Here is a 27,915-nt window from a genome sequence, read left to right as displayed (position 1 = left end):
AAGTGGGGACCTTAGTCCTTGAGAGGGAGCTGAATGCACCAAGGACACTCAACCTGGAGCGAGGGGATGGACGTTTCTGGGCCTTGGCTCGGAAATCTGGAGCAATTACATTCTAAAAGCGATTAGGAAACTGCAAAACTCCGTGTTGCTTTTCGCCAAGGCTATAACCTGGCCGTGACGGCAGGACGCCCTGAGAGCCGCCAGTGGGGACCCAAACGCGCGACCCGAATCCTCAGCGCCTCCCTCCTCGGCTTACTAAACTACAGTGGGGACCGGGACTCAGAGACCAGAGCAACGGGAAAGCACGGCGGTGAGGACGCCGCGCTCCCAGGCCGAGCCCCGCGCAGAAGCTGGGCCTCGGAGCCCACCACCCCGGCCTTACTGCACCTCCACTGCCACCCCCGCGCCGCGGCCGCCCCCGCCGCCCGGGGCCGCGAACCAGCGCCCAGCGGGCGGTCGGGCCACCCCGCCCTCTTCGCCGTGACGAATCGGCTCCGGGCTGGGACACTATCCAAACTCGAGGAGTTCTGGGGAAGCTGTGTGGCCTGAAAAAAATCCTTGACTAAACCAAGCATCACCGCATCGTGATCACAAGAGTTATTTTCCTAAAGAGAGCCGGGCGCGGCCCGGAGAGAAATCGAACGGAGTGTTGAAAGTGCGAGCGCGGAAGCTCCGGCGCGAGGGGCGGGGCGAGTGCGGGACAAAGGGAAGCGAAGCCGGAGCTGCGGGCGCTTTTTCGGCCCGCGGGTGAGTGTTTCCAAGTGGGCCCGACCCGGTCGGGAGGGTGGCAAGCCGCGATGTCCCCGCTTGGCTGGACCCCGAGTTCCCGCGGGTTGCTGGGGTGCAGGTCTGGCCGTGGGGGCCGGAGCTGGGGGCCGTGCGGCCTCCTTGCGGCCTAGCGGCGCGAGGGTCGGGAGGAAGTCCCTCCGCCGCCCCTCCTCCCAAGCAAGATTTGTCCCCTCCGCTAGTCCCCCGAAATGGATCTAAGCGCCTGTGCACACCCCCTTTTACGGGAGTTGCCAGTACAGTGGGTCCTCCACGACAAACTTAGGAAGCGACCTCAGAGGAAGCCTTTGGAACGAGGCAAGCCGGTGGTCCGCACCCCCAAGAAGGTGGTGCCCCTTTTTGTTCGGGTAGAGACCTGAGGACTCACTGTGGCTTGGAGAGAGGAGCGAAGACTCTGAAACCATGTGGCCTGGGTTTGAAATCCAGCTCTGGCACTTCCTGGCCATATGGCTCTGGACAAGTTACTTGAAACTCTGAGAACTCCCCTTTTCATCTGTAAAATGGGGGCAGCAGTCTATTCTTGTTGTGAGTGGGTGAGCAAGATCATGTAATAACCTGTTCTGTATAAGGTAACTATTCAACAACTAGAGAATCTGTTTTATGCCAGGTACCAGGTAATACCCAATGTAGACAAGTGTACAGGCCCACTCTTTGCATTCTAAAAAGGGAAAGCAATCATTTAATAGTATTAACAGTGAAGTGTAATGCACAGGGAGCTTGTGGCAATTTTTGTCTGAGCTCCCCACAGCAAGGTCTACTGCATGTTGACAGCTTCCCTATTGTGACCAAGGAGGAGAACCGCATGAGAGTAAAAGGCTTCTGCCTATTCTTTAAGAAAAGAGGGAGAGACCCAGGACGGACCATTGAGAAAATAAACTATTTCCACACCAGGACTCTTATTCCTGGTAGTCAGGAGTTTTCTTAAAATGCAAAATGGAAGCAGAAAATTATTTTATTTTACATAATGTTGGATGAAAGTACTTCATTAGTCAGAAATGTACTTGCCTTTCTAAAAATGAATTTCTCTCTCTTTACACCTGTTTGTGATGTATATTGATTTAAGGAATAAACTCACATGTGTCTGTTCATGTGATGAGCTCTTAACACTTTGACAAGTTTTATTAAGAACAGGGCAAGATATTGGAAATACAGTAATGAATTAGATGATCCCTGTTCCCTAGTAATACCCAATCTAGCCAGATTGACAGTTGTTTGGTGTTTTTTTTTTTTTTTAAGTTATAAGAAACAGTATCATAGATCTTTGTAGTAGATAGGAATACAGATGAGGGAGTAATTAATTCTGCCCAGGTAATTTGTCAAGAAATTGCCATTGAAGAGATAATTTTGAAAGGGGCTGTGAAGGAGTAAGAGTTCTCAGGTAGACTCTCAAAATTTATTCCCAGCACTTTTGGAACTATTTACCAATAGAAGGAAAGGAGAAGTTCATCATCATACCCAGTTTCCCTTTATACTGCCTGCAGGAATAAAATGCTCCTCTATTTCAACAGAAGTTCTCATCCCAAAAGCAAGGTAACTGATCAGGGAGCTGTCAGTATCTGGTAGGCCTTGTTGGGGTCACCCTGATAATACATCACATTCTATTGTCATTATTTTTTTTATCAGTCTAAGTAAATGTTTACATGGCATCAGCAAAATGTTTTCCATACAAAACGTGGCTTGGTATCATAAGCAAAACCCTAAAAATACATTTCTAATATTATTCTAAATATCCCGGTAACTTAGTCATTTAATTCTGATCAACCAAATGACCTACAAGAAGTAGTTAAAATATGCAAAAGGCTTGATTACTAGCAGATAATAGTGAAGTGATTTTACTCAGAAATACCAATTAAACTACCCTATTCTTTAGGAAAACATTCTCTTATGCTTGCTGAGTTTTGATTCTCTTTTTTTTTTCTTTTTTTTTCTTTTTTTTTGTTTTAGTGTCTCAGATTCATTCTTAAGGAACTGAGAACTTAATCTTCCAAAATGTCAAGTAAGTTTCAATTTTTATATTTATCAATCTATGTTAATAAGAGACTAATGCCCTAGCAAATGGGAATTCCAAAATACTCTCATTTTTTTTTTCTTCAAAACAGGACCATTGGTAGTTTTGTTGCATAGTATTATATCTCAGTTGTTTACAAGAAGTTATTTATTTTCTTTCAAACAGAAAGACCATCTTATGCCCCACCTCCCACCCCAGCTCCTGCAACAGTAAGTTTTAATTTTCTTGTTAATGTAATAGCCAAGTCTGGCCTTGATACAAAAACCCAGATGTCTTCCAGTGACAGTCACTCAATCATCACAGCCACAGGATGAAAAATTCAGCTAAAAAACAGCACTTCCTACTAAATAAAATAACTTTGCATCTTAACTTGAACCAACCCCAACATTTAAAAAAAAAAACTTTGAAATTCCAATCAAACTCCTATGCTCTTGTTTTTTGTTTTTTTTTTTAAATTGGAACTAAATGACAAGTTTAACACTTCTTTTCTCGTCAGTCTTCGCTATTAAGAGTCTTTTAAGTTGATATTGAGTGAATGCTCATTCTGGCATTATTTATTTTTTTAAACCTAACCTTCAAATGGTTACATTTTTCTCTCTTGTCTATATATAAAATTTTCATATTAAATCAAACAGTAAAACTTCTAGGTCTATAACTACACTAATTGTAATTCTTTATTTTCAAGCTGCTCAAGTAAGGATTTCATTATCTATGGGTCAGATCTTGCTGCTGAATTCTCCATAAATTATGTTTTACTGGTTTCTAAATTGATAATGTTTCACAGTGTCTAAATAATAGTTGTGAACTGCTTTTTGTATCCAGCAAACTGACCCAGCTTGATCAGCATGTAAAATAATTGTCCAGCCCACAAAACAGATTTAACAGTAACTGTTCAGGCCTTGCTGAAATGGCTTCCTTGTTGGTTTTTTGCGGTTTTTTTTTTTTGTTGTTGTTGTTGTTTTGTTTTTTAAAAAACACTGTTAACATGACCATATCCTACAAAATCAGTTCTTTAATAGCCGCCAGCTTTTCCTTCCATACCCCCCCCCCACCTCCTAAATTTCAGGCTAGTGTACTTTTTACTACTAATTAGGTCCTTGTATAATTTTTTTTTTTCTCCACTAGATAACTAGTCATATTTACTAATCCTCAGATATACGTTTTAGTTACATTTATCAACAATTTGTTTTTCTTTAGTAAGATGCTTTTAAAAAGAGAAACTGTATCATATTTTCTCAGTTCTACTTATATAATATGCAGTCTCTAAAGTTAGTTCCAGTAGACCTGAAAGTCCTGTTTGGTTCATTTTCTTTCTTAAATCAAAGAACATTTCTTACCACTATCTCCATGACACTCTCCTAGTGGCTATACAGGTGGAGTTGAACAATGGAGATTCTGACCTCAAAGAGCTAACCATGTACTTCAGCTTTGGAAATGGTATAATTATGTTTTAGTTTCAATTTTTTTAGTTCCCTTATTTTTCTTACATTATTGCCTCCTAATGTTAAACAGTGATTCTCATTATATATGCAACCTCTGAAGGTGTCATTTTGATGTAAATACTGCCTCCAACAATGTATAATTATCTTGAGAACAAACTTGATATTTTTGAGATTAAAATGTTTCAAAAACCAAGTACCCCTTCTGACTTCTCATATGTAGAAAGGGTTTTTTTTTCTTTGCCTTTCTTTAGTCATATTTCTGTATCATAATTTCACATTAACACATAAAATATAGAAGACTAGAGTAAAACATCCAACAGAATGGATATTAAATGAATTATTTTCCTTCTTTTCTTTTTTTTTTTTTTTTTTTTTTTTGGTTCCATTACTTCTACCACCACCATCACCACCACCACCTCCACCACCACTACCACCTTCACCACCACTACTACCACTCAAATATACCACTCCAAGTAATATACACTTCTTTTGTGCGTTTGATACTTCATCTGTGTTTTGCCTACTTAAATATGTCTAATTTGCGTCTTTAACTATATAGGCTAGAAATTGATCAGCTCTCTTTTCTCCTAAAAAGTATCAAATGTACTATCTGCTTGAATGTCTATTAGACACTAAGGATATGTATAGTGGCATGTTTTAGAAAATTGTATTTGTTATGTAACAACTAAAGCTTAGTTGGGATGTCTTAAATGTATTTTACATTATAAAATTCAGGAGTGATACTGTTAATTGCATGTAAAAATGAAATTACTGTCACTTTTTTGATTGAGTTTCATTAGAAAAAAATACCCTACTTTAGTCCTCTCCTTGCTATATTCTTTTTATGCATTATGCCTTAATTTTCATGAACATTGGATGTCATGGTATTAATTAATTTGTGATTATATCAACACAAAAGTCACAAAACCCAAGAATCCTGTTGCAGCGAGCAGTTGTGTTTTGAAAGGGTGAGAGCTTTCAGAAAAATAGATGAAAAAAAGAAAGTTCACGTCTGTCAACTAGAAAAATAGTTCTCATTAACACTAAATGCAGAAATTGTTCATAATTGACCTATGGAAGATGGATCAAAGAAGAGATGGAAGAGAAAGCCCTAAAAAGAATCATTGGGTTAAAGATCAGATAGTACCCCAGAATGAAATCCATGCATTTCTTACAAGTCTTTGTTTTGAAGTCATGTATGTGACATCCATTGAATCCAACATATGTTCTTTTCTATTGACAACTCCTGGCTTCCTGGTTTGAGTCTCTTCTCATTTCTCACATTATATAAAATAATTCAAAATTGTCTTGAAAAGCAGATCCATTTCTTGTTTTTATTTGTTTTTAGTAGATGAATACATTGGTTGGCATCCACATAACTGTCAAGTAAATTGTGTTTTGTTTTGCATGTAGTGTTTTCAGATTTCTAGGTTATCACACTTCAAGCCTTCCTATTTGAGACATGATATATATTGCTAAATTGCTTTATGGTACTATTGACTATAAAATAATCCTGAATGTTTGAAACACATCAGTGTCTTGCTTACCTCAGAAAGCAAGCCACACATTCACATTCTCACAAACACCCCCCAGCCCCTGCCAAAAGAAAGAAAAAAAAAAGCAATAGCAACACGTACAACTGGTTTCTCAATGAAATAAAATTTTAATTTCCTCAATAAAAGAAAAAGAACATTTACAACACATCATTGCTTGTTTAAATTCAGGTTGCTTTTGCATGCCATATGCAGATCATTTTTCATTTCTGTGTTTTCCTCGTTTGAGCTCATTTCTCATTCGTGTTTTTGTCTCATTTGTTTCCATCAGCAAATGCCCAGCACACCAGGGTTTGTGGGATACAATCCATACAGTCATCTCGCCTACAACAACTACAGGCTGGGAGGGAACCCGGGCACCAACAGCCGGGTCACGGTAGGAGAATCAACTATTACAGCCTCCAGCAAACCACTGGAATTGACCAGAAATGCCTCCAGAGTTAGGTCCTTCTATAAGCACAGCCACTTAAAAAAACTTTAATTTGGCTTTTCAACTATTTAAACATTATTTAGACAGTTTTACACTGGGGGAAAAAATAGTGAGATCTGGATGGATATGTATATAGAAGAAAAGAAAAATCCATTCTGTTTGGTGGTCAGTAAGGATAAAACCTTGGGCACTTAATGCTTATACTATTGGAGACAAACTGAGAATTTCCTATGGTTAAAATACCCTTTTGGAGATGAAGAGTTTCTTCTATTTTTCTAAGGTAATTGGCATTAGCTCAAGAACTTTGTTTCTTACTAAGTGCTAGTCTTTCAGACCTGGCATTTTCAGGGCTGGAAAGCTTTTGGCTGGCCTTGCCCATAAGAACTGCTACACGTGATAATTTGTCTTTTGGATTTAATTGTCAGCCTTCTAATTGAGATTCATTTCTCTACAGTTGAAAAGAAAAAAGACTTTTTAGTGTCACTCCAAAAAATTTGCAAAATAGAAGTTGAATGAAATTGAAGTATCAGACTAAATATGTACAGTTAGGTGTATATTTCTAATCAATAGTACAGGGATGTGATTTCTAAAACTTAGGATGTTTATTTAAGTGGTCAACCTAAGATAATCAAAGTTGGATGTTATACTTCAAAGTTTGAAATTGGAGTAAATTACAGTAAATCCAAAAGTCAAATACTTACATACACTGGAATCTCTGGTGTTGATGAGAATATATACAATGTAAAATGGCTGTAAATTTTTAATACTTGGTTTTTATTTGCTGTATTCATAAGTAATAAATAAATGCCTTCAATTAATGTAACTACCCTCTCACCCTGTAGTCAAACTACAGCTGAAAGCTCGTAACTATCAAACTATATGTCTATCTTGGTAAGCACATTGCTTATCTTGATAGGTTTTGTTTGTCTAAATTTTTCATTGTTTTTACATAATTTGTACTTCATAAGCATATCAAGTTTTATGTGCCATGTGTATTTCATGGTATCTGAAAAGAATTCTGACAAAGTGTTTATGTATGCATTTCACAATGCATACAATTTTTATGTGCATCAGTACATGTTTTCCCCTGGCCTAAATGTATGGTTTCACAAGTATAATGGATGATAGGGAACATTTTAATTTAAACACTGAATGGAGTTAATTTTTGATTATTCATGTTAATGCAGAAATTTATTCATGGGCAATAAATAGTAGAATGATTATAATTATAATAGCTCTATACAGTCAGCTCTTGATTATCTATGTTAATGGAATAGGCATAGAAACTAAAATACTAGAAAGGCTTTTTTGGTTTGTGTATGTAAACATTTTATTTTTAACTTGGATGTAGCTGTTGGGGTTCTTTGTTGATAAAGTGGGGTCATTCAGTGGAGACGGAGTAGGAAAAGAGAAGTGCAGTCCCTGTGTGTGGGCCCAGGTCATTCATTCATTTCTCCCCGATACTTCCTGGCAAACACAAGAATCCAACATTCAGAATGTACACTAGCTTCAGAGTAGGGTAGTATAAGAGAGTTGTTGAACATTGAAGCTTGGTGTTTTGGCTCTGTTCTTTGTCTTGTTGTCTTTTTAGTACCAGATTGAAGGGTAGTCAAATCAAACTGTTGTGTGAAGGAAATAAAACAGGAGGTTTTACACTACCTTTTTTTATATCTCTGAAGTGTATTAAGAGTTGACAGCTCTGATTTTGACCATTATAAAAACGTTTTAATTTTAAGATGGCCCTAGTTACCCACATTCGGTTCTCCTGTTTAGTAATTTGTCTAGAAATTACCTTAGTGATTTGAAGGACTGATTGAGGCCCTCAGAAGGAGCTTTCCTGAAGGTCACACACAAATTCATATTTCCTTCAAGACTCCAGAACACTTGGATAGTTTCCAGTGAACACTTTATATGGCAAGTTGACATCTTTTGGAGTGCTTAGAGAATAGCTTTGAGTTGCAATTCACTTCTAGTTAGTTTTTCATTCAGATAATGATTTGCATTTTCTTAAATACAGATGTGCATACAAACAGATTGAGACAAACTTATAGCAATATAAGTTTTATATATATATAGCGATATCCTATTTTCTTCACTTTAATAGGAAATTTATACTCTTAAATAAATCTTATCAGAGAAACAGCTAAGAATTGGGAAAGAAACAATAACAAAGAACTCTGGATAGCCAAGATAAATCTCACAAAATCATGAACCATGCTCCTTACATTTCCTCGGACTTTACTCATGTCTTTTAACACTCACAGGCACTTGTCTGCCTGCCCCAACTCATTGCAAATTAGAAGCAGAAAATTGGAAAGAGAGGGTTGCTGGTAAAGATAACAAAAGTAAATCAAAAAAAGGAAGCTCAAGCACTCCAAAAGCTACCCACTGGGCCATTTAGTAAGAGAGCCGACTATAGTTTTTCATACCTCAGAAGGTGAAAGCAAAGCAGTGACTCTTTCTATTTGTTATCTAGAAAAGTTAAAGTATGTTCAGTGCAAACTGTTTTTTTGTTGTTGTGGTTGGTTGGTTTGTTTTTTGTTTTTTAAGAGTAAAAAAATATTTAAGACATGTCTGGGATGTTAAATAAATTGAGGGTGGGTGGTATAATTCTTTAAGATCCCAAAACCAATTGGAATTTAACTTTGTTATTTTGGATTATTTTTATTGTTGTTATATTTGTTGTTGGTTTTTTCATTTTGCATTTATAAATTGACAGGTCAGTGTAATGAAAATATGACTTCAAAATGTAGATAACTGGTGTATCTTTCTTTGGAAGAAAGAGAGAAATAAATCCCATTAATGTTATAAATGTGATTCTTAGAAAAATTCCAAAGAGTAAATGTACTTTGTTTTCAAAATGTTTTGATTCATACTTAAAGTTTGAAAATATAAGCATTTTAGAATTCTTTACTTCTTTAATTTCTAAAAAATTAGTGGCACAATTTTAATTTTATTTGTAACTCACTTTATAGATTTCTGAAGGTTTGTGTGGGATATGAGTTGAAAATTTTTTAACAACTTAATGTATAAAGAAGCAGATTTGATGGACTCTTCCTCTGAGCCCATGATCTAAGGTTAGCCTCCTAGGATTTTTCTCCCTTAAAAGAACTCCTATAAACCTTGATTAAGATCTCCCCTTATTTGCTGCTCATACCACCACTGGTGACTATTCCCGTGGCTCATCTGCATTGCCCACTGCTGGCTAAAAAGAGGGTCTGTTTGCATGGGCACTAGCATGGGCATGCCAGTAAGAATGCTCGGAAGGAAGAGCAGAAAGAGAGGAGATACTGCTTCAAGGATGAAATACTTTCTTACAACTTCATAGGTAAAGAAGAAGAAAGAGTTACTTAAAAGTATTAGAGGACAGAAGGGAGACCCTAGTGTCAGAAAAGGAAGCATTTCTTGCTTACATTGGAAAAGGGCATAAGCATGCCCAATCCCTAAGCCCTTGAACAAAAAAAAAGTTATGATTTATCACAGTAGCAACAGAAGGGTAAGAGAACAAATTTTCACTCTCATTTTCTTATAAAAATTTGAAAATTAAGTCAGGACTTTTTTCCCCAAGCCTGGCAGGGAGAATTAATATCATTTGGCCATGATTTTTATTGTTCTGAGTCCTTAATCAAATGCAGTTATGTATGTATGTTAAGACTTAGAGAGAAATGAAATCTTTGTGTGCTGAAGGAGATAAGAAAGTTTGCAGAGTGTTTGTTGTTTTTTAACCTGAGAGGCAGTTTTTGTATTGTGTTTTGTGTGAGGGTGTGTTCCTGATATAGTATCAATAGATGCAAGGTCTGTAGGCAATGTGAGTGTGGTAAGTGATGAAGGTTCAGATTCTGCTGCAGATAATCAAGTGTTGACTGTATGCATAATGACAGTTGAGCAAAGTAAATGGGTGCCAGGTAATGTTCTAAATGTGATTTGTTTGCTATATAACCATATATTTTCAATGTGTGGATTATCATGTAATATTTTGTTCTTACAGCCAGGTTGTCAAAGCAGTGGCAATAAACTGCCAAGTAAAACATTACAATTGCATGCTTAAAGCCATTTTCTTTTGATGTGAACATTTCTGAATTTGCAGTGATAGCTATTTTCCGTGGAGAAAATATAAGAATCTTGTATCCATGGACGAGTAGAAGAAAGGCGCATTAGAATTTTTTTAAGGGACTCTCTTTTCAGGTTGCCGGTGAACTTCTTGCAGTTGAGTAATGAATGTATTTAACTCTTTTGTAGGCATCCTCTGGTATTACGATTCCAAAACCCCCAAAGCCACCAGATAAGCCGCTGATGCCCTACATGAGGTACAGCAGAAAGGTAGGCACCCAGAACTAGGAAGGAGTGTGGACCACCACCTCTGCTTCTCAGCCATCCATGCAGCTTCAGCGTGGCCTGGTCTGTTTTTCTCTGCATATTCAAGGGAAGCATAAAAAAATGTAGTTTTGGGGGCTGGGGATGTGGCTCAAGCGGTAGCGTGCTCGCCTGGCATGCGTGCAGCCCGGGTTCGATCCTCAGCACCACATACAAACAAAGATGTTGTGTCTGCCGAAATCTAAAGAATAAATACTAAAAAAATTTTTTAAAAAATGTAGTTTTTAAAGAGCTTTGTTCTGATTTCAGAATTTCAGAAGTAAAATCCAGCAAGAGGAGCATAATTAAATAAGAATGTTTTGTAGCTATGAACATAATGTGTTTTGAAGAATATTAAATAACGTGAAAAAAATGTTAAGTAAAAAAAGTAATACAAGATTATTTGTACCATTTTTGTAAAAATCATTAAAACTACATGTTAGTTTGAGGGAGGGAACCTAGAAAACAATGGTTACCTATGAACAGTAAGCTGATGGTAATTTTTATTTTCTATATATTTCCTTGAATTTTCCAAATTTTTTGGTGATAAGCCTTATTACACTTAAAAATATGGCCAATATCTTTTTTAAAGGTATGGCATTTTAACAGACCTTTAGAAATGTTTTAATTTTTGGTCATAATAATTATATATGTGTTTGACAATATGATCATGTATTATAGTTTGCATTGTATTATGCAGATTAACAACTTTCTTGCTAAATTCACGTGAATTTTTAGAGACATCAGTTAGCTCATTGAGTTAACTCATCTTAAGTGCCTGTAGTGATTGGAGGTGTTCTTGATATATCAAATTAAAGTACTTAGGAATGAAGTGACATGGTGTCTGAGATCTACCTTAAAGTAATCTAACAGAACCAAGCACTGTGGCATGTGCCTGTGGTCCCAGCTACGCTAGAGGCTGAGACAGTAGTTAAGGCCAGCCGTGGCAATGTAGCAGTCTCAAAAATAAGTAAATAATAATTCATCAGGGTAAAGATGACATGAGATTAGCCAGCTATTAGTAAAGGTTGGAGTAGGCCAACGAGGACATAGAAATACAATGCTACCTTTCATTTTTTTAATGTTTAAAAGTTTCTATATTAGAAAATATTTTTAAATGTTTAAATGTCCATATGTTTAGGCATCTATATTGAAATTCCATCTGTTTCCTTTTTAAGGTCTGGGACCAAGTAAAGGCTTCCAACCCTGACCTAAAGTTGTGGGAGATTGGCAAGATTATTGGTGGCATGTGGCGAGATCTCACTGATGAAGAAAAACAAGAATATTTAAACGAATACGAAGCAGAAAAGGTAGGAGCCCACTGTGGTGGGACGGATACAGTATAAAGTGCATCATCCTTGGCTTGTTATTTATAAAAAAAGCGTAAGACTGGATCAGAAAGCTGAGGCTACCTGCCCGGGCCCAGGCACATTTCTCTAGACCTCAGATTCCTTATCTGTAAAAAGAAGGTGACTTTAACACCCTGCCTACATGATGTCTTAAGATATTCAAATGAGATAATACACACTATAACCAGCAAAATGTTAATTATAAACTGAAAAACCTTTGAATTTCAGATAGAGTACAATGAATCTATGAAGGCCTATCATAATTCCCCTGCATACCTTGCTTACATCAATGCAAAAAGTCGGGCAGAAGCTGCATTAGAGGAAGAGAGTCGACAGAGACAGTCTCGCATGGAGAAAGGAGAACCTTACATGAGCATTCAGCCTGCTGAAGATCCTGATGGTAAGGGGAGAAAGTCCAATTTTGTTTATGCTTTCTCTGAATTAATGTATGTTTTAATAATGTTTTTATGTTTATCTTAAATGAAAAAGCAGTACTTAAGTGCCATTTCAATATCTTGATTATTTTGATTAAGATTTTTGTGTCAGTTTCCCACAAGAAAAAGAAATATCCTTTCAGAACAGAAGATAGGGGCTGGGGATGTGGCTCAAGCGGTAGCGCGCTCACCTGGCATGCGTGCGGCCCGGGTTCGATCCTTAGCACCACATACAAACAAAGATGTTGTGTCCGCCGAAAACTAAAAAAATAAATAAATAAATATTAAAAAAAAAAAAAAAGAACAGAAGATAGTAAAAACTATACTTACTGTTTATCAAAGTCTTTGAACTCAGAACTTATGGAAGGCATTTGAGTCACAACTAGGAATTTGCCTTCACTACTTTTAAAAAGCTAAAAAGAAACTGTGGCATATATACACAATAGAATATTACTCAGCATTAAAAGAGAATAAAATCACGACATTTGCAGATAAATGGATGGAGCTGGAGAATATCATGCTAAGTAAAGTAAGCCAATCCCAAAAAACCAAAGGCCAAATATTTTCTCTGATATGTGGATGCTGGTCCATAATTGGGGCTGGGGTTGGGGTGGGGCATGGGAGGAATGGAGGAACTTTAGATAAGGCAAAAGGGAGGGAGGGGAAGGAAGTGGGTATGGGAGTAGGAAAGATGGTAGAATGAGATGGACATCATTACCCTAGGTACATATATGAAGACACAAATGGTATGAATCTACTTTGTGTACAACCAGAGACATGAAAAATTGTGCTCTATCTGTATACTATGAATTGAAATGCATTCTGCTGTCATGTACAACAAATTAGAATAAATTTAAAAAATTTTTTGAAAAGCTAAATGCCTTCTAGTTATACCCATCTTTCTTTTTGATTCCTTGAATTTGCTGAATCAAAGGTTCTTAAGAGAGAAAGTTAATGAGTGGGTAGGAACATTATGAAATCTCCTTGCTAGTTAATTCTGCAGTCCAACAGGAATTTATTAATACAAGTCATAAGGACCACTTGTGAGAACACACAGATTGTATATGTTCACACAAATGGCAGAGCTTTCTAATTGGGGTTCCATGAATAGTGTGCAGGTGTGCAGATTGCTCTCCGGGTTCTTTGTAGTCAAGCAGGGTCAGAAGCTACAAGGACCCCCAGAGACTGCCACCACAGATTAGAAGTACTCTTCTCCACATACCTAGCATGCTGTACTGAACACTGTGTTTTCTCTGTGTACACTATGATATGGAAGAAGTTAGAAACTCCAACTATAAGCCACAAAAACATCAAGAAAATAAAATCCCATTTTAAGGTAGCAATAACAGAGAGGAAGTTTTTAAAGAAGACACCAACAAGGGCAATTTAAAGACATGAACAATATACTTAAAAAAAAGAAAACCAAAAATGAGATTTTTAAAAGAATGGACTGGGATATTGACAAAATGTTATAAATACAGGTAGTAAAATATAGAGAATAGAATATGGAATACAAATAATACCCATGTTAAGCAGAATCAGTAGCGCCAAAGGCACTAACATATGCAAGTTTTAATTAAGGTGGGATGGTTAATGTAAGAAAAATACATAGAATTGAAAAATGAAAGATCAGGTCTAGAAATAATTGGGAAGAAGAGGATCTGCACAAGAGAAACAAGGGCTAACAACATAGAAGCTATAAGCAGAAGATAAAGCTTTCCTTAAGTGAAAGATAATAGCATGACTTGAGAAAGTCTTGCCTTCTGCCTGTTGTGTTTTTAAGTTTAAGAAAGGCTCCTAAACCAACTAATAGGAAAGGGTACAATAAATAAGGTGCCAATGTAAGAATACTGTAGACCTTGAACCTCATCCCTCAGGACTTGGGAGGCAGATATAGACATACAACCAAGAGACAGGTGGCACCTGCTGACATCAGTAGCAAAGGACCAGAAAAAGGTTCACAAGACATATACCATGCTCCACACAAAACACTGAAGGCTTTTTTAAATGACACTTGAAAGACAATCACATGTAGCACACTGTAGGCCTCTGTGGCAGAGTTTCCCAGCCCCCACCTCCGACTCTGGTAGGATACTAGGAAGTTAGGTGCTAGAGAGCAAATTTGTTTTAATGTATTTTGCTTAAGGGAAAGCTTGGTATTTTTTAGATGAGTTAATTTAAAGGAAAGTAGATAATAGTACAGGTTGTTACCAGCTATGTGAAAAACTGTTGATGATAAAGCAAGAGCCAAGATTAAGAAAGCACTGTTGTAGTTATTAAAAGTAAGCATATAGTGCTGGGGTTAAGCGCTCTCCTAGCACATGCAAGGCGTTGGATTCGATCCTCAGCACCACATAAAAATAAATAAATAAAGGTATTGTGTCCAACTACAACTAAAATATATTTTTTTTAAAAAAAAAAGCATATAAGCCAGACCTGTGTAGTACATCAGTGCCCGTTGACAACAGCTGTGTGCATGTGTAAATTGACGAAAATTAGAAGTAATTTTGGAATTGAATATTTTTTTTCCTAAAGTTACCTATGCCTTCATGGTGTTTTGTTGTTGTGGTGGTGGTGGTGGTGGTGGTGGTGGTGGTGGTGATAGTGATAGTGCTAGGGACTGAACCCAGGGATGCTCTACTATTGAGCTATATCCCCACCCATTTTATTTATTTATTTATTTGAGACAGGGTCTTCCTGAGTTGCTGAGGCTGGCCTCATACTTGTGATCCTCCTGCCTCAGCTTCCTGAGTTGCTGGAATTGCAGTTGTGCACCACCGTCCCCAGCCTTTGTGACTTTTTGATCTAACAAAATGAAGATGCTATCTATAAGAATGCTAGAGAGGATTTTTCTCTGTAGTCATAAGTTGATCTTTACAAATGATCATTTTCATCAATTGTAAAGAGCTACAGCAACAAAGACTACACAGTTCATATGTTGTTTACCAATATATATATGCTGCCACTATAGCTCAGTGGTAGAGCACTTGCCTACTGAGAGAGATTGATATTCGGTAGAATTTCAGTTACTGCCATGGGTTGCAGCCTTCTTGTTGATACTAAGGCCTAAAGAGATATGGTTATATCTCATTTTTGTTTCATCAAACCCTTCTCAGACTTCATCACTTAACTTAATGAGAAAAACCTTAGCCACTAAACACATTGTGTCTTCTGTGTGGTTTCCACCAAGTGTCCGATAGTGCTCTTGTCATGCTGGTCAGGCCAATGAGAGAGCACCACAGTTCCTCAATGTTAAATGTTAACATTGCTACACTCCTGGTTATGGTTACTGGCTACCTCATTTCTGGAACATCTTTTTCATTCCAGATTATGATGATGGCTTTTCAATGAAGCATACAGCCACTGCCCGTTTCCAGAGAAACCACCGCCTCATCAGTGAAATCCTTAGTGAGAGTGTGGTACCAGACGTCCGGTCAGTTGTCACAACAGCTAGAATGCAGGTCCTCAAGCGACAGGTCCAATCCTTAATGGTTCATCAGGTACATCACAAACATTTGTTAAATAAATTGCTGCAAATCCCAGGTGACCTGATTCTTATACCATGCATACATATACTGTGAAATGTTTCATTCTAATCTGTTGTGATTTGGGAAAGATGGTTACAGGAGTGAACCATTTCCAGAGGTTTATTAAATTTGTCATTAAAAACTAATAGAGACAGTACACACTTGTAATACCAGTTACTTGGGAGGCAAGTTTGAGGACAGCCTGGACAAAATTTTAAAATAAAAGATAAAATTAAGGAACTGGAGTTGTAGCTCAGTGGTAGAGCACTTGCCTAGCATGAGTGAACTGGATTTGATCTTCAGCTCCACATAAAAATAAATAAATAAAGATATTGTGTCCATGTTCAACTAAAAAAATTTTTTTTTAAAGATAAAATTAAAGGACTGAGGATTTAACTCAGTGGTAGAGTGTCCTGGGTTCAATCCCCAGGACTGGTAGAAGGGAAAAACAAGTAGTAACAAAACCTTGTAATTGAAAGTATTTCTATTAAGAAATACATATGCACTTGAGAATTTTAGACAACCTCTCCACATTTGTTGCTTTACTGAATACTTTTCCAAAAACCTCCTGAGGCCTGAAATAGTGTTCTTTAACATTTATTTTATTAATCACAGTCCTCTCTCTATACTTAATTTTATATTTTTAAAATTATAGCTGATTCATGTTGTAGAAATTAGAATTTAAAATGTTATTTGTCACAGAAATTGAAAGAGTGATCATTAAAAAATGAGGTGTTTTTTCTGTGTTTGATATTTGCTTCAGAGAAAATAAGTAAGTAATCATAAAACCTGGTTATATGTCTTACAGCGAAAACTAGAAGCTGAACTTCTTCAAATAGAGGAACGGCACCAGGAAAAGAAGAGGAAATTCCTGGAAAGTACAGATTCATTTAACAATGAACTTAAAAGGGTATCCATTTGATGTGTTAACTATACTTTCATCACTGTTCTGTTACTTTCTTTTTCCTTGTTCTTTTTTCCAAAACTGTTTTTATTTAATATTGTTCACTTTGAAACAGAGTTCATGTCACTATACATATAAGACCTATAATATCTTTTATTTATGAAATTATTGCAATTTTCTGGAAAATTGCAATAAATTTGAGATATCATATAGTATACATGCACATATTAGGTCCATAGATGTTGGAGTCCTAATATTTTAAACTTCTATGCGGTCATGAATTGTTTTCACTTTATTGGAATTATTCATCAGACTTTTAATACAGTTTTCACTTTGTATTAGAACAAGTAAATCTTGTGTTTGGGAGTCTGAAATATAAATTAGAAACCTTATAAATAATTCTGTCTCAGTATTGCCTCTCCCCCTGTAGTACTTGATGATACGTGACTGCTCAAACAACTTCTTTATGTTTATGCAAAAGAGTTTCAGGGAAGACTGAGAAGCATGTTTTTTTCTCCTGTATACATACATTTATTTCATAGGCAAGAAAACCTACTTTTGAAGCAATTTATCTGGTTCAAAGGTTATAAGAAGAAAACATTACTAAAAGAGTTTTTTGGTGGTTTTTTTTTTTTTTTTTTTTTTTTTCTGACTACTAGTTGTGCGGTCTGAAGGTTGAAGTGGATATGGAAAAGATTGCAGCTGAAATTGCACAGGCTGAGGAACAGGCCCGAAAAAGGCAGGAGGAAAGGGAGAAGGAGGCAGCAGAGCAAGCTGAGCGCAGTCAGAGCAGCATCACTCCCGAGGAAGAGCAAGTGGCAAACAAAGCCGAGGAGAAGAAGGACGACGAGAGCATTCCAATGGAGACAGGTAAGCACCAGACACCGGGGGAATCGCCAGGGCCTTTTACAGCTGTGTGTAATTTTGATTTTTCTTTCTAAATGCTCTTAGAGATCACTCTTGTCTCTTGAGTAATTCTCTATGTGACCTACCCAGTTCTTTCCAAATCCTAATCTTTATGGTAGACCCACTGAAAAAGTTGGTATCACCATGGAACACCAGTGACATATTGTCAGCAGTCTTGCCATCTGAGGTTTTGACATTGTACCCAGATGTGCTGTTTTTTAACTTGAGATTATGAAGTAGACCAGTATGATGGTTAAGGACCCTGGTCCAGGAATCACACAGATTGGGGACTAGAACTAGAACCTCAACTGTGGATAGTTTTTTAGTTTGTTTCCTCATTTGAAATCATCCTAGTACTGCTTCTGTGAATACATTCTGGTACTAGATTTAACATGGTGTTAACACTCAGCATTTTGACTTTTATCACTCATATTAATTATGCAAGGTGTGATCATTATTCTTAAGATTGTGTCCTAGGATAGTGTCAGGCAAAGTAAAACTTATAGGCCAAATCCTGCCACACTTTTTTTGTAAAAAGTTTTATTAAAACACAGCCACACCGGTTTGTGTATATACTGTATATGACTGCTTTGAGGCTACAGCAGTATGGTTGAGTAGTTGCAACAAAGACTACCTGGCCCACAAAGCCTAAAATATTTACTATCTAGCCCTTTACATAAAAAGATCGTTGACCCCATCCTAGAAGAACTTACTTCTAGGTAAACTGATTTTCCTGGGGAATAAAACATCCTGCAAGTTAGAAAATTACATGTAGGACTTGTATAAAGAACTGATTAAGGGCTGGGGATGTGGCTCAAGCTGTAGTGCGCTCACCTGGCATGCATGCGGCCCGGGTTCGATCCTCGGCACCACATACCAACAAAGATGTTGTGTCCGCCAAGAACTAAAAAATAAATATTAAAAATTCTCTCTCTCTCTCCTCTCTAACTCTCTCCTCTCCCACTCTCTCTCTTTAAAAAAAAAAAAAGAACTGATTAAATTGATTATTGCTTGAAATTTCCAGATCACCTCACTTTCTGGCACTATTTTCACCTACTTAGTGCACCATGTAAATAGAACTAAGCTGAGAGTAGTTATAGGAATACAGCCAGAGGCTCCTTCAACCATCATTGCCAGAAGTAGCAGGGACAATAGTTATACTTGTACTCAAATGACAACCATCTGAAAAGTATTTAATGGAATATAAATATCTTCTCCAGACATTTCTACAAAATATAATTCACTAGATGAATATTTCACACAGATTTTAAGTTTTATCTTCTTAGCCTCATTTCTGTTTTTTTATAAACATGTTTTTTATCTTAAATTTGAAGCATGAGCACATTTGTGGTTAAATTAAGAGCTTGGGAATCAGGGTATGGGTCTTTGCTCATTTTGCAACTAGACATTACTCAGTCAGAGGTTTTGTCATCTGTAAATGGGGCCTTTCTTATTCTTAAGGCCTGTGGGTCTTTACTCAGATTCTATCCTTATAGCTTAAGAAAAAGAAATGAAGAAAATGAAGACTGCAAGCAAAACCCTCATGCTCTTAATTTCTTATAGGAAACAGCCCAGTGTGACTTTTAACAAAAGTATCTAAAATATAAACTTGATATTATTTCCACATCTGCCCTCTCACTTAATCCAAAAGCCACAGAACAGCACTGTTCAATAGTAATATACTGTAAGTCACATGACATTTTAAATTTCATACTAGTGACATTTTTTAAAAATTAGGCAAAATAATTGACATTAATTTGATGATATTGTATTTAACCCAATATATCTTAAATATTATTTCAACATGTAATAAGCATTTTAAAAATTATCAACTTTTTTACATTCTTTTTTTCACACAATAAGTCTTTGAAATCCAACATGTATTTTATTCTTAGAGCACATCTCAATTCAAAAGCTAAATTTTCATCCAAAGCATTTAATCTGTACTTAGATTTTTATAGAACCTACTGCTAAAAAAGTAGATTTTCACACCCCAGATTATGCCACACATACTTAAAAGCTCCTCACTGACACTGGCTCATTTCAGGTACTCACTAGCCACAGGTGACTAATGGCTACCATATTGGACAGCACAGCTCCATGCTGTCCGTGTCCATGTAGAGCAGATGTTTATCTTCAAACTGACAGTGTCACGTGTGATTACAGAGGAGACACACCTCGAAGAAACAGCGGAGAGCCAACAAAATGGTGAAGAAGGCACGTCCACTCCAGAGGACAAGGAGAGTGGGCAGGAGGGGGTGGACAGCATGGCGGAGGAGGGGACCAGTGATAGTAACACTGGCTCAGAGAGCAACAGTGCAACAGTGGAAGAGCCACCAACAGATCCCATGCCGGAAGATGAGAAGAAAGAATAATTGTTGCCTTGTTTTATGTGTCCTAAATACTTTTTTAAATGAAAAAAAATGTTTTTTGGTTTTAATGGTGTTATGTGGTCTGTGTATTAATTTTTTTCTTATCTGTTTCATACCACCAAAGGCTTTTTGGACCATGAGTGTCATGAGCCCAGTGGCACAGTCAGTCACCTTTCTTAGCATTGTAAAGATGGCTTTTTTCTTTGGATCTTGTTGCTAGCCCTCATCTGCCGAAAGCCTCAGAATTTAAATTAATTGAGAAAACACCCACCTCTTTTAGAGAGTTATCCTTTGATGCTGCAGAATCTCCTCTTACAAATGCCTTCCTCCAGCTCACTTGGGTGCTTACCAAAGCCATAGCTTTAAACCTTCCCAGTCCCCATCAACAGCTTCCTGAAAGTCCCCTCTCCTGTGTATATGTGCACAGAGTACATTCTTGAGAACACAATCATGAGTGTGTGTATATTTTTTCACTTGCCCTTTTTATTTTAAATGTGTCAGATAACAAGAGTTGTGTTAAAGGCTACAGTGTTGCCTACAACCAACTATCCTTGGATCGTACTGATCCAGAATAGTCTCCACAGTTAGAGTAGTTCCTGGCTTATGATGTAGTCATTAAAATGAACATAGCACATTTTTGTTATCTATACTGCTTTTTGTTCTGGTTAATATTGGGTGCATTCTGGTAAATTCATCCTTTGTACTGGGGGGAAAAAACACTTTTTTACCAAGTTTTCCAAAGACAGAATAGATCACAAAGTTAAGGAATGGAATGTTCTTGTAATATACTAGATAACTTCATAATGATTAGCCCATTCCAGAAGAAAAACAGCTGGGAATTAAGTTCATCCACATGAAATTGTTTTACAATAAACAAAACATTCAAAACCTCAAGGCTCAGGATCCCATAGATCAGAGCCTACCTCCCTTTTTGATAAACTTAGTAAAGTCTTGGAGACTAGAAGAAAGATAGTTTGTCACTCGTATGCTTCCAAAAAACTAGAATAGATTTTTACTGAATAGTGGTATATCTGATGGTATATGTTTCTTAAAGGTCCAAATGTAATAAAAAAATGAAAAAAATGGTCTCAGTGTTTTTAATGCCCTAAATATTTGTATGCAAGACAAGGATACAGTTTTGTCTCTATAGTGCAATGACAGTATGGAGGGGCCACTTGGTCATTTGAATTTACATACTCAGGGCCCTCGTCTGTAAATGCTGCAGTTATTAAGTTAATTTGCACAATACAGTTGTGAAAATAAGTTTCCTTCCATGATAGTTAAGTCATATATGCATTTATCTTGAGTAAGAATACATTTATGACATTTAAATTTAAATTATCTTTGAAAGAAGCATGGGGCTGGGGTTATAGCTCAGTTGGTAGAGTGCTTGCCTCACATGCACAGGGCCCTGGGTTCAATCCCCAGCACCACAAAAAAAGGAAAAAGAAAAATAACATGGGTGTGCTTTGGGGGCAAGAATTCTGTCCTCATTTATGATGAATTAACTTGCTCTGAACCCACAACACCATTAGTGACTGTAGCTCCACATCATGCTTAGTCTCTTGAGAGGGAACCTGATTTGGGGTGCAAATATCCTTTGATGTCTATTCTAAATAATATGTGGTAACTTTTTCCTGGTTCCTTGTGAGAGATAGAAACTGATAATGAGTCCATTTCTAGGTGCTGGGCACTGCAGGAGAACTCAAACCGATCTCAAATTATACAGCCTCCTCTAATACGGTGCAGAGAAGTTGTTAAATAATAGAGGTGGAAAACAGTGCCAGAGCAAGGTGTCAGATTATTTATCCAAGTCTCTTGAGAGTATGGAAGTGCTTCCTTTGCTGAGCTGGAGATGGGTGGCACTGGGAAAACATCTGCCTGGCCTAGGCCTGTCCTCGCCAGGCAGTTCTAGCAACTGCCTGAAAGGTGAATTAAGTCAGGTGGAATTTGACAGTTTTTAACCTCAAGAGGCACAGAGTAACTTTTCTCCTTTGTTAAGGTGATATATGCAGACACGGATATTTCTTAGTTTTGAGAATGTGGGATATAACATTAATTTTTCATCCTCATAGACATTGGGAAAATAGTTTAAAACTCTAAGCCTGTTTCAACTAACATAGATTGAACTACTTTCTATTTCAGTGCCTTTTCTGCTCCATATAGCCATGATTTTTAATGCATTTATCTTGAATAAGAATGCACAAAATTTGAGGGCTTAAGTTATAAAGAGAGAGAGAATTTTTTATTATTTATTTTTTAGTTATCGGCGGACACAACATCTTTTGTTTGTATGTGGTGCTGAGGATTGAACCCGGTCTGCACACATGCCAGGCGTGCGCGCCACCGCTTGAGCCACATCCCCAGCCCCGAGTTATATTAATTTTTAACAACAAATAGGGTTCCGTGTCTCCCCAGTTTTCTCACTAGAATGCCAAATTCTCTTAACTCCCCACCTGTCAATAAGCATGTCTTTCTTAGCTGGGCACCATGGCGCATACTTATAATCACAGTAACAGGAGGTTGAGTCAGGAGGATCAAGTTCAAAACCAATGACAAAAGCCAGCGACAAAGTGCTTAGAGACCCCGTCCCTGAATAAAATACAAAATAGGGCTGGGGATGTGGCTCAGTGATTGAGTGGACTTGAGTTCAATCCCAGTACCAAAAAAATACATAAGCATGTCTTTTTTAAATGTCTCCTACAGTACATGGTAAATATGTCAAGTCATGCACAGCATACAGATATTTCCATCAACAGAGGACCACATATAAGATAGTGGTCCCATAAGATTGTAATGGAGCTGAAAAATGCCTGTTGGTAAGAATTTTTACTGTGTCTTTCCTATGTTTAGATACACAAATGCTTACCTTGGTGTTACAAGAGTTAAAATTGCCTACAGTGTTTATTTAATGCAGTAACACGCTGTACATGATTGTCACTAGGAGCAGTAGGCTATAGCCTAGGTGTGTGGTGGGCCATACCATCTAATTGTGTATGAGTACACTCACTATGCCATTTGCATGACAACAAAATCACCTAAAGATGCATTCTTCAGAACATCCCCATTGTTAAGTGACACGTGACTCTATAGATGTCTAAGAGATTTGGAAGAAATAAATAGGTGCTATCTTATTTTAACATGGTAATGTGAATGTCAAATGGAAAAGATACAATAGGTTGACTTTTTTTTTTTTTTTTTTTTTTTTTTTTTTTGTATTAGGGATTGAACTCAGGGGCTCTCGACCACTGAGCCACATCCCCAGCCCTTTTTTATATTTTATTTAGAGACAGGGTCTCACTGATTTGCTTAGCACCTTGCTTTTGCAGGGCCTGGCTTTGAACTCACAATTCTCTTGCCTCAGCCTCCCAGGCCACTGTGATTACAGGCGTGCTTCCCCCATGTCTGACATAAATTGACTTTTAAAAAGGAATCTGACGTCATGTATATCTATTGAAATTTAACTAGATGTGTCCAAATTTTTAGTTTTGATCCTCTTCGGTTAGATTCTAGTATTGGATGTTAGATGGCGCTGACTGTACAAAACTCCTATCGCCTGCAGTTAAGCTTTAGTTTTTCATGTGAACAAGCAATAAAGCTGAGATTACTTTGTTAAATCATTTCAGAAATAGTTCCCCTGCCCCAAGCACTACTACACACAGTCTCCCCACTTAGTTTCAGCTAGTGTGTGTTTTGTATTTCACCGCTGGGCAAAACTTACAGGAAGAACTACAGTTGACTTCTTAATGATTTGCACATTAGAGGGTTTAATGCCTTTACAAATGATAGATAAACTGTGCAGTAACATGCTAAAAGGAACTCAGAGCCTTTTTAGAAGAAATTGTGCTGAATTATAATTTGACTTACTATGATGATATCTCTTTGATCATTATGGTAGGGAAAACACTTGAGTAGAAAGTAATGCCCAAGAGTTATTAGAAATCATAAAACTGCTTATAAATATCTATTAGCTTGAACCACAGGAAATGGCCAATGTAGGTGTTTAATCTAAAAAATGACAGTTTCACCTGCTTCAGCCTAATAATAATATTGCATTTTTACTCCGAATGTAAGCTCTTACTTGTAGCTTTCTGAGTGTGAAATGATAGTGATTTACCAGACTGGCCTATACTTCTCTAATAGCCTTACTAAATGATGTTAAACAAAACCCTGACGAAAATGCAAGTCTCTCTCCAGTATTTAAAGCCAGGTTTCTAAAATAGACTGAGGTAAACATATAGTTAAACTATCTGACTTACATTCACATTGTCTTAACCAAAAAAGGGGTTTTTTTTTCGGATTCGGGAATAAAAATTGTTATATGGGGAGGGGAAATTCCCAAACAATAACTTGCTCATTACATAAAACAGACAGTAACTGCAGATAGCAGCTCGCTTTGCTGAGACACTTGAAAGTAGGAAAGGCTTCCTCATATTCCTTGGCATTAATGAGAGAGTGTTAAGGTAGCCACCTCCAGCACCCACCAGCACTTGGTCCCCAGGTCCCCTAAGGCATCATGCTCTACTTAAATATTTCTAGTCTCAGTGAGCCCTTCATCTCTTAAGACAGTTCATTCCTTCCTTAGTTATCTAAAAATATTTCCTACTGAGCTATAAAATCCGTCTTTCTATAATTTCAGCCCCTGACTAATATACCTTGGAGTCAAAATAGAATAAATGTAATCCTTTTTCAAGTAAAAGATTTCAACTATTTCAAGATAAGTGTTTATTTAATGTAGTAACATGCTGTACATAATTGTCACTAGGAGCAGTAGACTATAGCCTAGGTGTGTGGTGGGCCATACCTCTAATTGAGATCCTTTCATGAGACAGTTTCCCTTCTGATCACCTGTTGTCTCTCCTCTGGTGTCTCTTCTTGGTGAGGAGAGGCTAAATGAGGACTAAGCCCTTTCCGCTTCTGAAGTCTGGACCACTAAAAAGCACTGTTTTCTTCTATATGGTGAAACTGTCATTCCTCCCCAGTGTACTGCACTTAATCAAAGCACCACATCTCTAGACCTCAGAAACCATCTGTCTAAAATAAAGGGTTCTGTAATGATCTCAAGGTCCCTGTGATATAAAAATTTTGTAACCATATTATAGATTCAAACTCCATGAAGTAAGTGTTGATGAACATTCTCATCTTTAGCAAAATGGGGAGCAAGCAGGTTCAATTTAACAACTCAGGACTTCTCAAAGTTTAGTCATTTGCATACCACCATCATAATTTTTACCGTTTCTAGGTATCACCTGTACTATTATTACTGAACAGTTTTCTTTGAAGAACTTCTTCCATTTAATTTATTTTAAAAGGAAGTTTTTATATCAGAAGGAATGTAAAATCATTGTTTTTTGTCATAAAAAAGTTATGATCTCCAGGGCTGGGGCTGGGGATCAGTGGTAGAGCACTTGCCTAGCATGTGCAAGGCCCTGGGTTCAATCCTCAGCACCACATAAAAATAAATAAATAAAATAAAGGTATTGTGTCCAACTACAACTAAAACATATATATAAAATATATATATGTATATATAATATATATGTATATATAAAGGTTATAATCTTTTTTTTAATTTTAATATTTATTTTTTAGTTCTCGGCGGACACAACATCTTTGTTTGTATGTGGTGCTGAGGATCGAACCCGGGCCGCATGCATGCCAGGCGAGCGCGCTACCGCTTGAGCCACATCCCCAGCCCCTAAAGGTTATAATCTTGAACACCAATACTTTAGGAGTTATGTTTATACTTACATGCACACTATTTCAAAGAACTTATTTAAAAGACCTGCCTACCATCCAAAATCACCTCAAAGATCTCAGAGAGTAGTCTAAAGAATGCTTACTGAATAAGACTGTACAAATGAGAAGGTATATTTCCTGCCACCTAGAGTTGCAGGAACATGGTCTTCTTAGAAACTGTCCCTGGGTCATCAGCAGTTTATAACCTAAGGTCAAACTAGTAGAAGTTATTTCCATGATCACCTTCTAATAATAAAAGCCAACATTCATTGAGCATTTATTATACACACAAGTGAATTTTATGCATTTTCTGACTCCTGAAGTTAACATTAGAGTGGATCACTTTACCAATGAAATCTATGATTATGATCTTGGACCTGAGTTGATCAATTCCTACAAACCATTTTTCCTAGAGGAAAAAAAAGAAATAGTCAGGTGCTGTGTCACACACCAGTAATCCCAGTGACTCCGGAGGCTGTTTGAGAGGATTGCAAGTTTGAGGTCAGCCTCAGCAACTTAGCAAGACCCTGCCTCTAAATAAAAAATAAAAAGGGTTGGGGATATGGCTTAGTGGTAAAGTACCCCTGGGTTCAATCCCTAGTAGGGAGGGAGGGAAGGAAGGAAGGAAGGGAGGGAGGGAGGGAGGGAGGAAGAAAGGAAGGAGATATAGCCTCAGACTGTAGCACAAGGTGCTAACTGACATGAGAATGGAAAGACTCAAGACAAATGAATCCACTTGGATCAACATCAGTTTTAACTTTATGTGCAATAAGTTATAGAACATCACTGATATCCTTCCAAAAGACTACCAAACTGCTCTAAGATCTGTCATTAGTGTATAGGTCATGACCTCTAAATGACTGCTTTCAGAGGGAGGACCAGTCTTCTACGATATTGGACCCAAAGAAAGATACTGCTCAAAAAGGAATAAATGCCCTACTGACCCACAAGTAGCTCTTGGCTGTCATTAGTTCAGACAAAGTACACCTATCCAGTACCCTAGTGATATTCCTGGGACTGATTTCTAACGGGCATGACATTTCATTCTAGAGAAGACAGCAAAGTTCTAGCCCTCCCTGGTCTAACAAATACATAAGAGGCCCAGTCATTAGAGGGATGATTCAGATACTGACACTCTCATGTTCCCTCTGTGGAAACATTTCCTTGATGATACCATATATGGGGTTACTAGAGAGGCTGTTCCATTTCAGTGGGGCCATGGTTAAGAAAATGTCCTACATCCCCTCAAACAGATTTCCTAGTCTGCCTTTACCTATCCTCAGCAAATCCCCATTTGCTCTTTGAGTTCTAGATCTCGGTAATATCTATTTTCTAGTTGGAGTCTATGGCAGAAGGCCCCTGTTATACAGGTCAGAGATGCCCATTAGATTTTTAAACTCAAATTACCTGGAGTCCACTAAAAGACAGAGTACTCTGGGAAGACAATTATTCACTTGATATTAGAACTTGGAGGATATCACATATCCCATGGTCATAAAATAATCTTAGGGACAAAATCTCAACCAAAGGATATAAATATTTTCACCTCCTTTTTTTTTTAAGTTATGGTAGGGATTTCACCCCCTTAAAAAATCCACTTGGAGATCAGTGTTCTTACAATGGAAAATGTATGTCTAAAAACCACTTCCTTCTGAATCATCTCCTTCCCTCCAGAGCCAAAATGAAAAACTACAGAGGCTGAAAACAGATGACTTGTAAAGCTCACAGCGATACCAGATCCTGAGCCACATGGAGAACCACCTTCGTGTCTGATGTGTCGTGTGTTCTGTTTGTGCTTCATCCCTGTTGTGGTTTCCTGTCAATATGTGAGCGCTGGGGAACCTTTTAAAAGACATCCTCAACTGAGTGTCAGAAATTTCAGGAAATACCAACATCAAGTGGATGTTATCCATAGTTACCCTCTGAACTTTATCCCCCTCTTCCCAAGTTGTGCTCCAGACAGGCCTTCCTCTTCCTCCTCAGAAAACATACCACACATCCTAGGACACTAGCCTTAAAGTACCTCCTTGAGGGCTGGGGATATAGCTCGGTTGGTAGAGTGCCTGCCTCGCATGCACAAGGCCCTGGGCTCAATCCCCAGCACCAAACAAA

At 37.6% G+C, this 27,915-nt stretch overlaps 1 protein-coding gene across 3 annotated transcripts; it reads left to right on the top strand.

The window, feature by feature from the left end:
• The first annotated feature begins 277 nt into the window (after positions 1-277).
• SMARCE1 (SWI/SNF related BAF chromatin remodeling complex subunit E1) lies at positions 278-27,762 on the top strand. Of its 3 annotated transcripts, none has more exons than XM_081271113.1 (11): positions 278-747; positions 2,731-2,782; positions 2,960-3,003; positions 6,061-6,165; positions 10,459-10,539; positions 11,751-11,882; positions 12,150-12,321; positions 15,683-15,855; positions 16,691-16,792; positions 17,446-17,656; positions 27,478-27,762. In XM_081271113.1, the coding sequence occupies exons 2-11, from the start codon at positions 2,776-2,778 to the stop codon at positions 27,486-27,488; spliced, it is 1,038 nt and encodes a 345-aa protein (XP_081127239.1). In that variant the 5' UTR covers positions 278-747; positions 2,731-2,775; the 3' UTR covers positions 27,489-27,762. The 3 variants fall into 3 exon arrangements, with proteins under 3 accessions (XP_081127239.1, XP_081127240.1, XP_081127238.1); XM_081271114.1 differs by lacking the exon at positions 27,478-27,762 and adding an exon at positions 19,189-19,830; XM_081271112.1 differs by lacking the exon at positions 27,478-27,762 and adding an exon at positions 19,859-20,137 and having other exon boundaries at positions 280-747.
• The last annotated feature ends 153 nt before the right edge of the window (positions 27,763-27,915 follow it).

Source organism: Spermophilus citellus (genome assembly GCF_964194105.1).
Source record: "Spermophilus citellus genome assembly, chromosome: 17".
Lineage (NCBI taxonomy): Eukaryota > Metazoa > Chordata > Mammalia > Rodentia > Sciuridae > Spermophilus > Spermophilus citellus.
Note: the sequence above shows the minus strand (reverse complement) of the source record. Positions and strands in the feature narration are given on the sequence as shown.

What these genes read in the sequence shown, in the direction of transcription:
- SMARCE1 (XM_081271112.1), top strand. An exon ending in AATCCTTAATGGTTCATCAG is followed by an intron (nt 15,856 to 16,690) that starts GTACATCACAAA and finishes TATGTCTTACAG; the next exon opens with CGAAAACTAGAAGCTGAACT. An exon ending in GAGCATTCCAATGGAGACAG is followed by an intron (nt 17,657 to 19,858) that starts GTAAGCACCAGA and finishes GTGTGATTACAG; the next exon opens with AGGAGACACACCTCGAAGAA.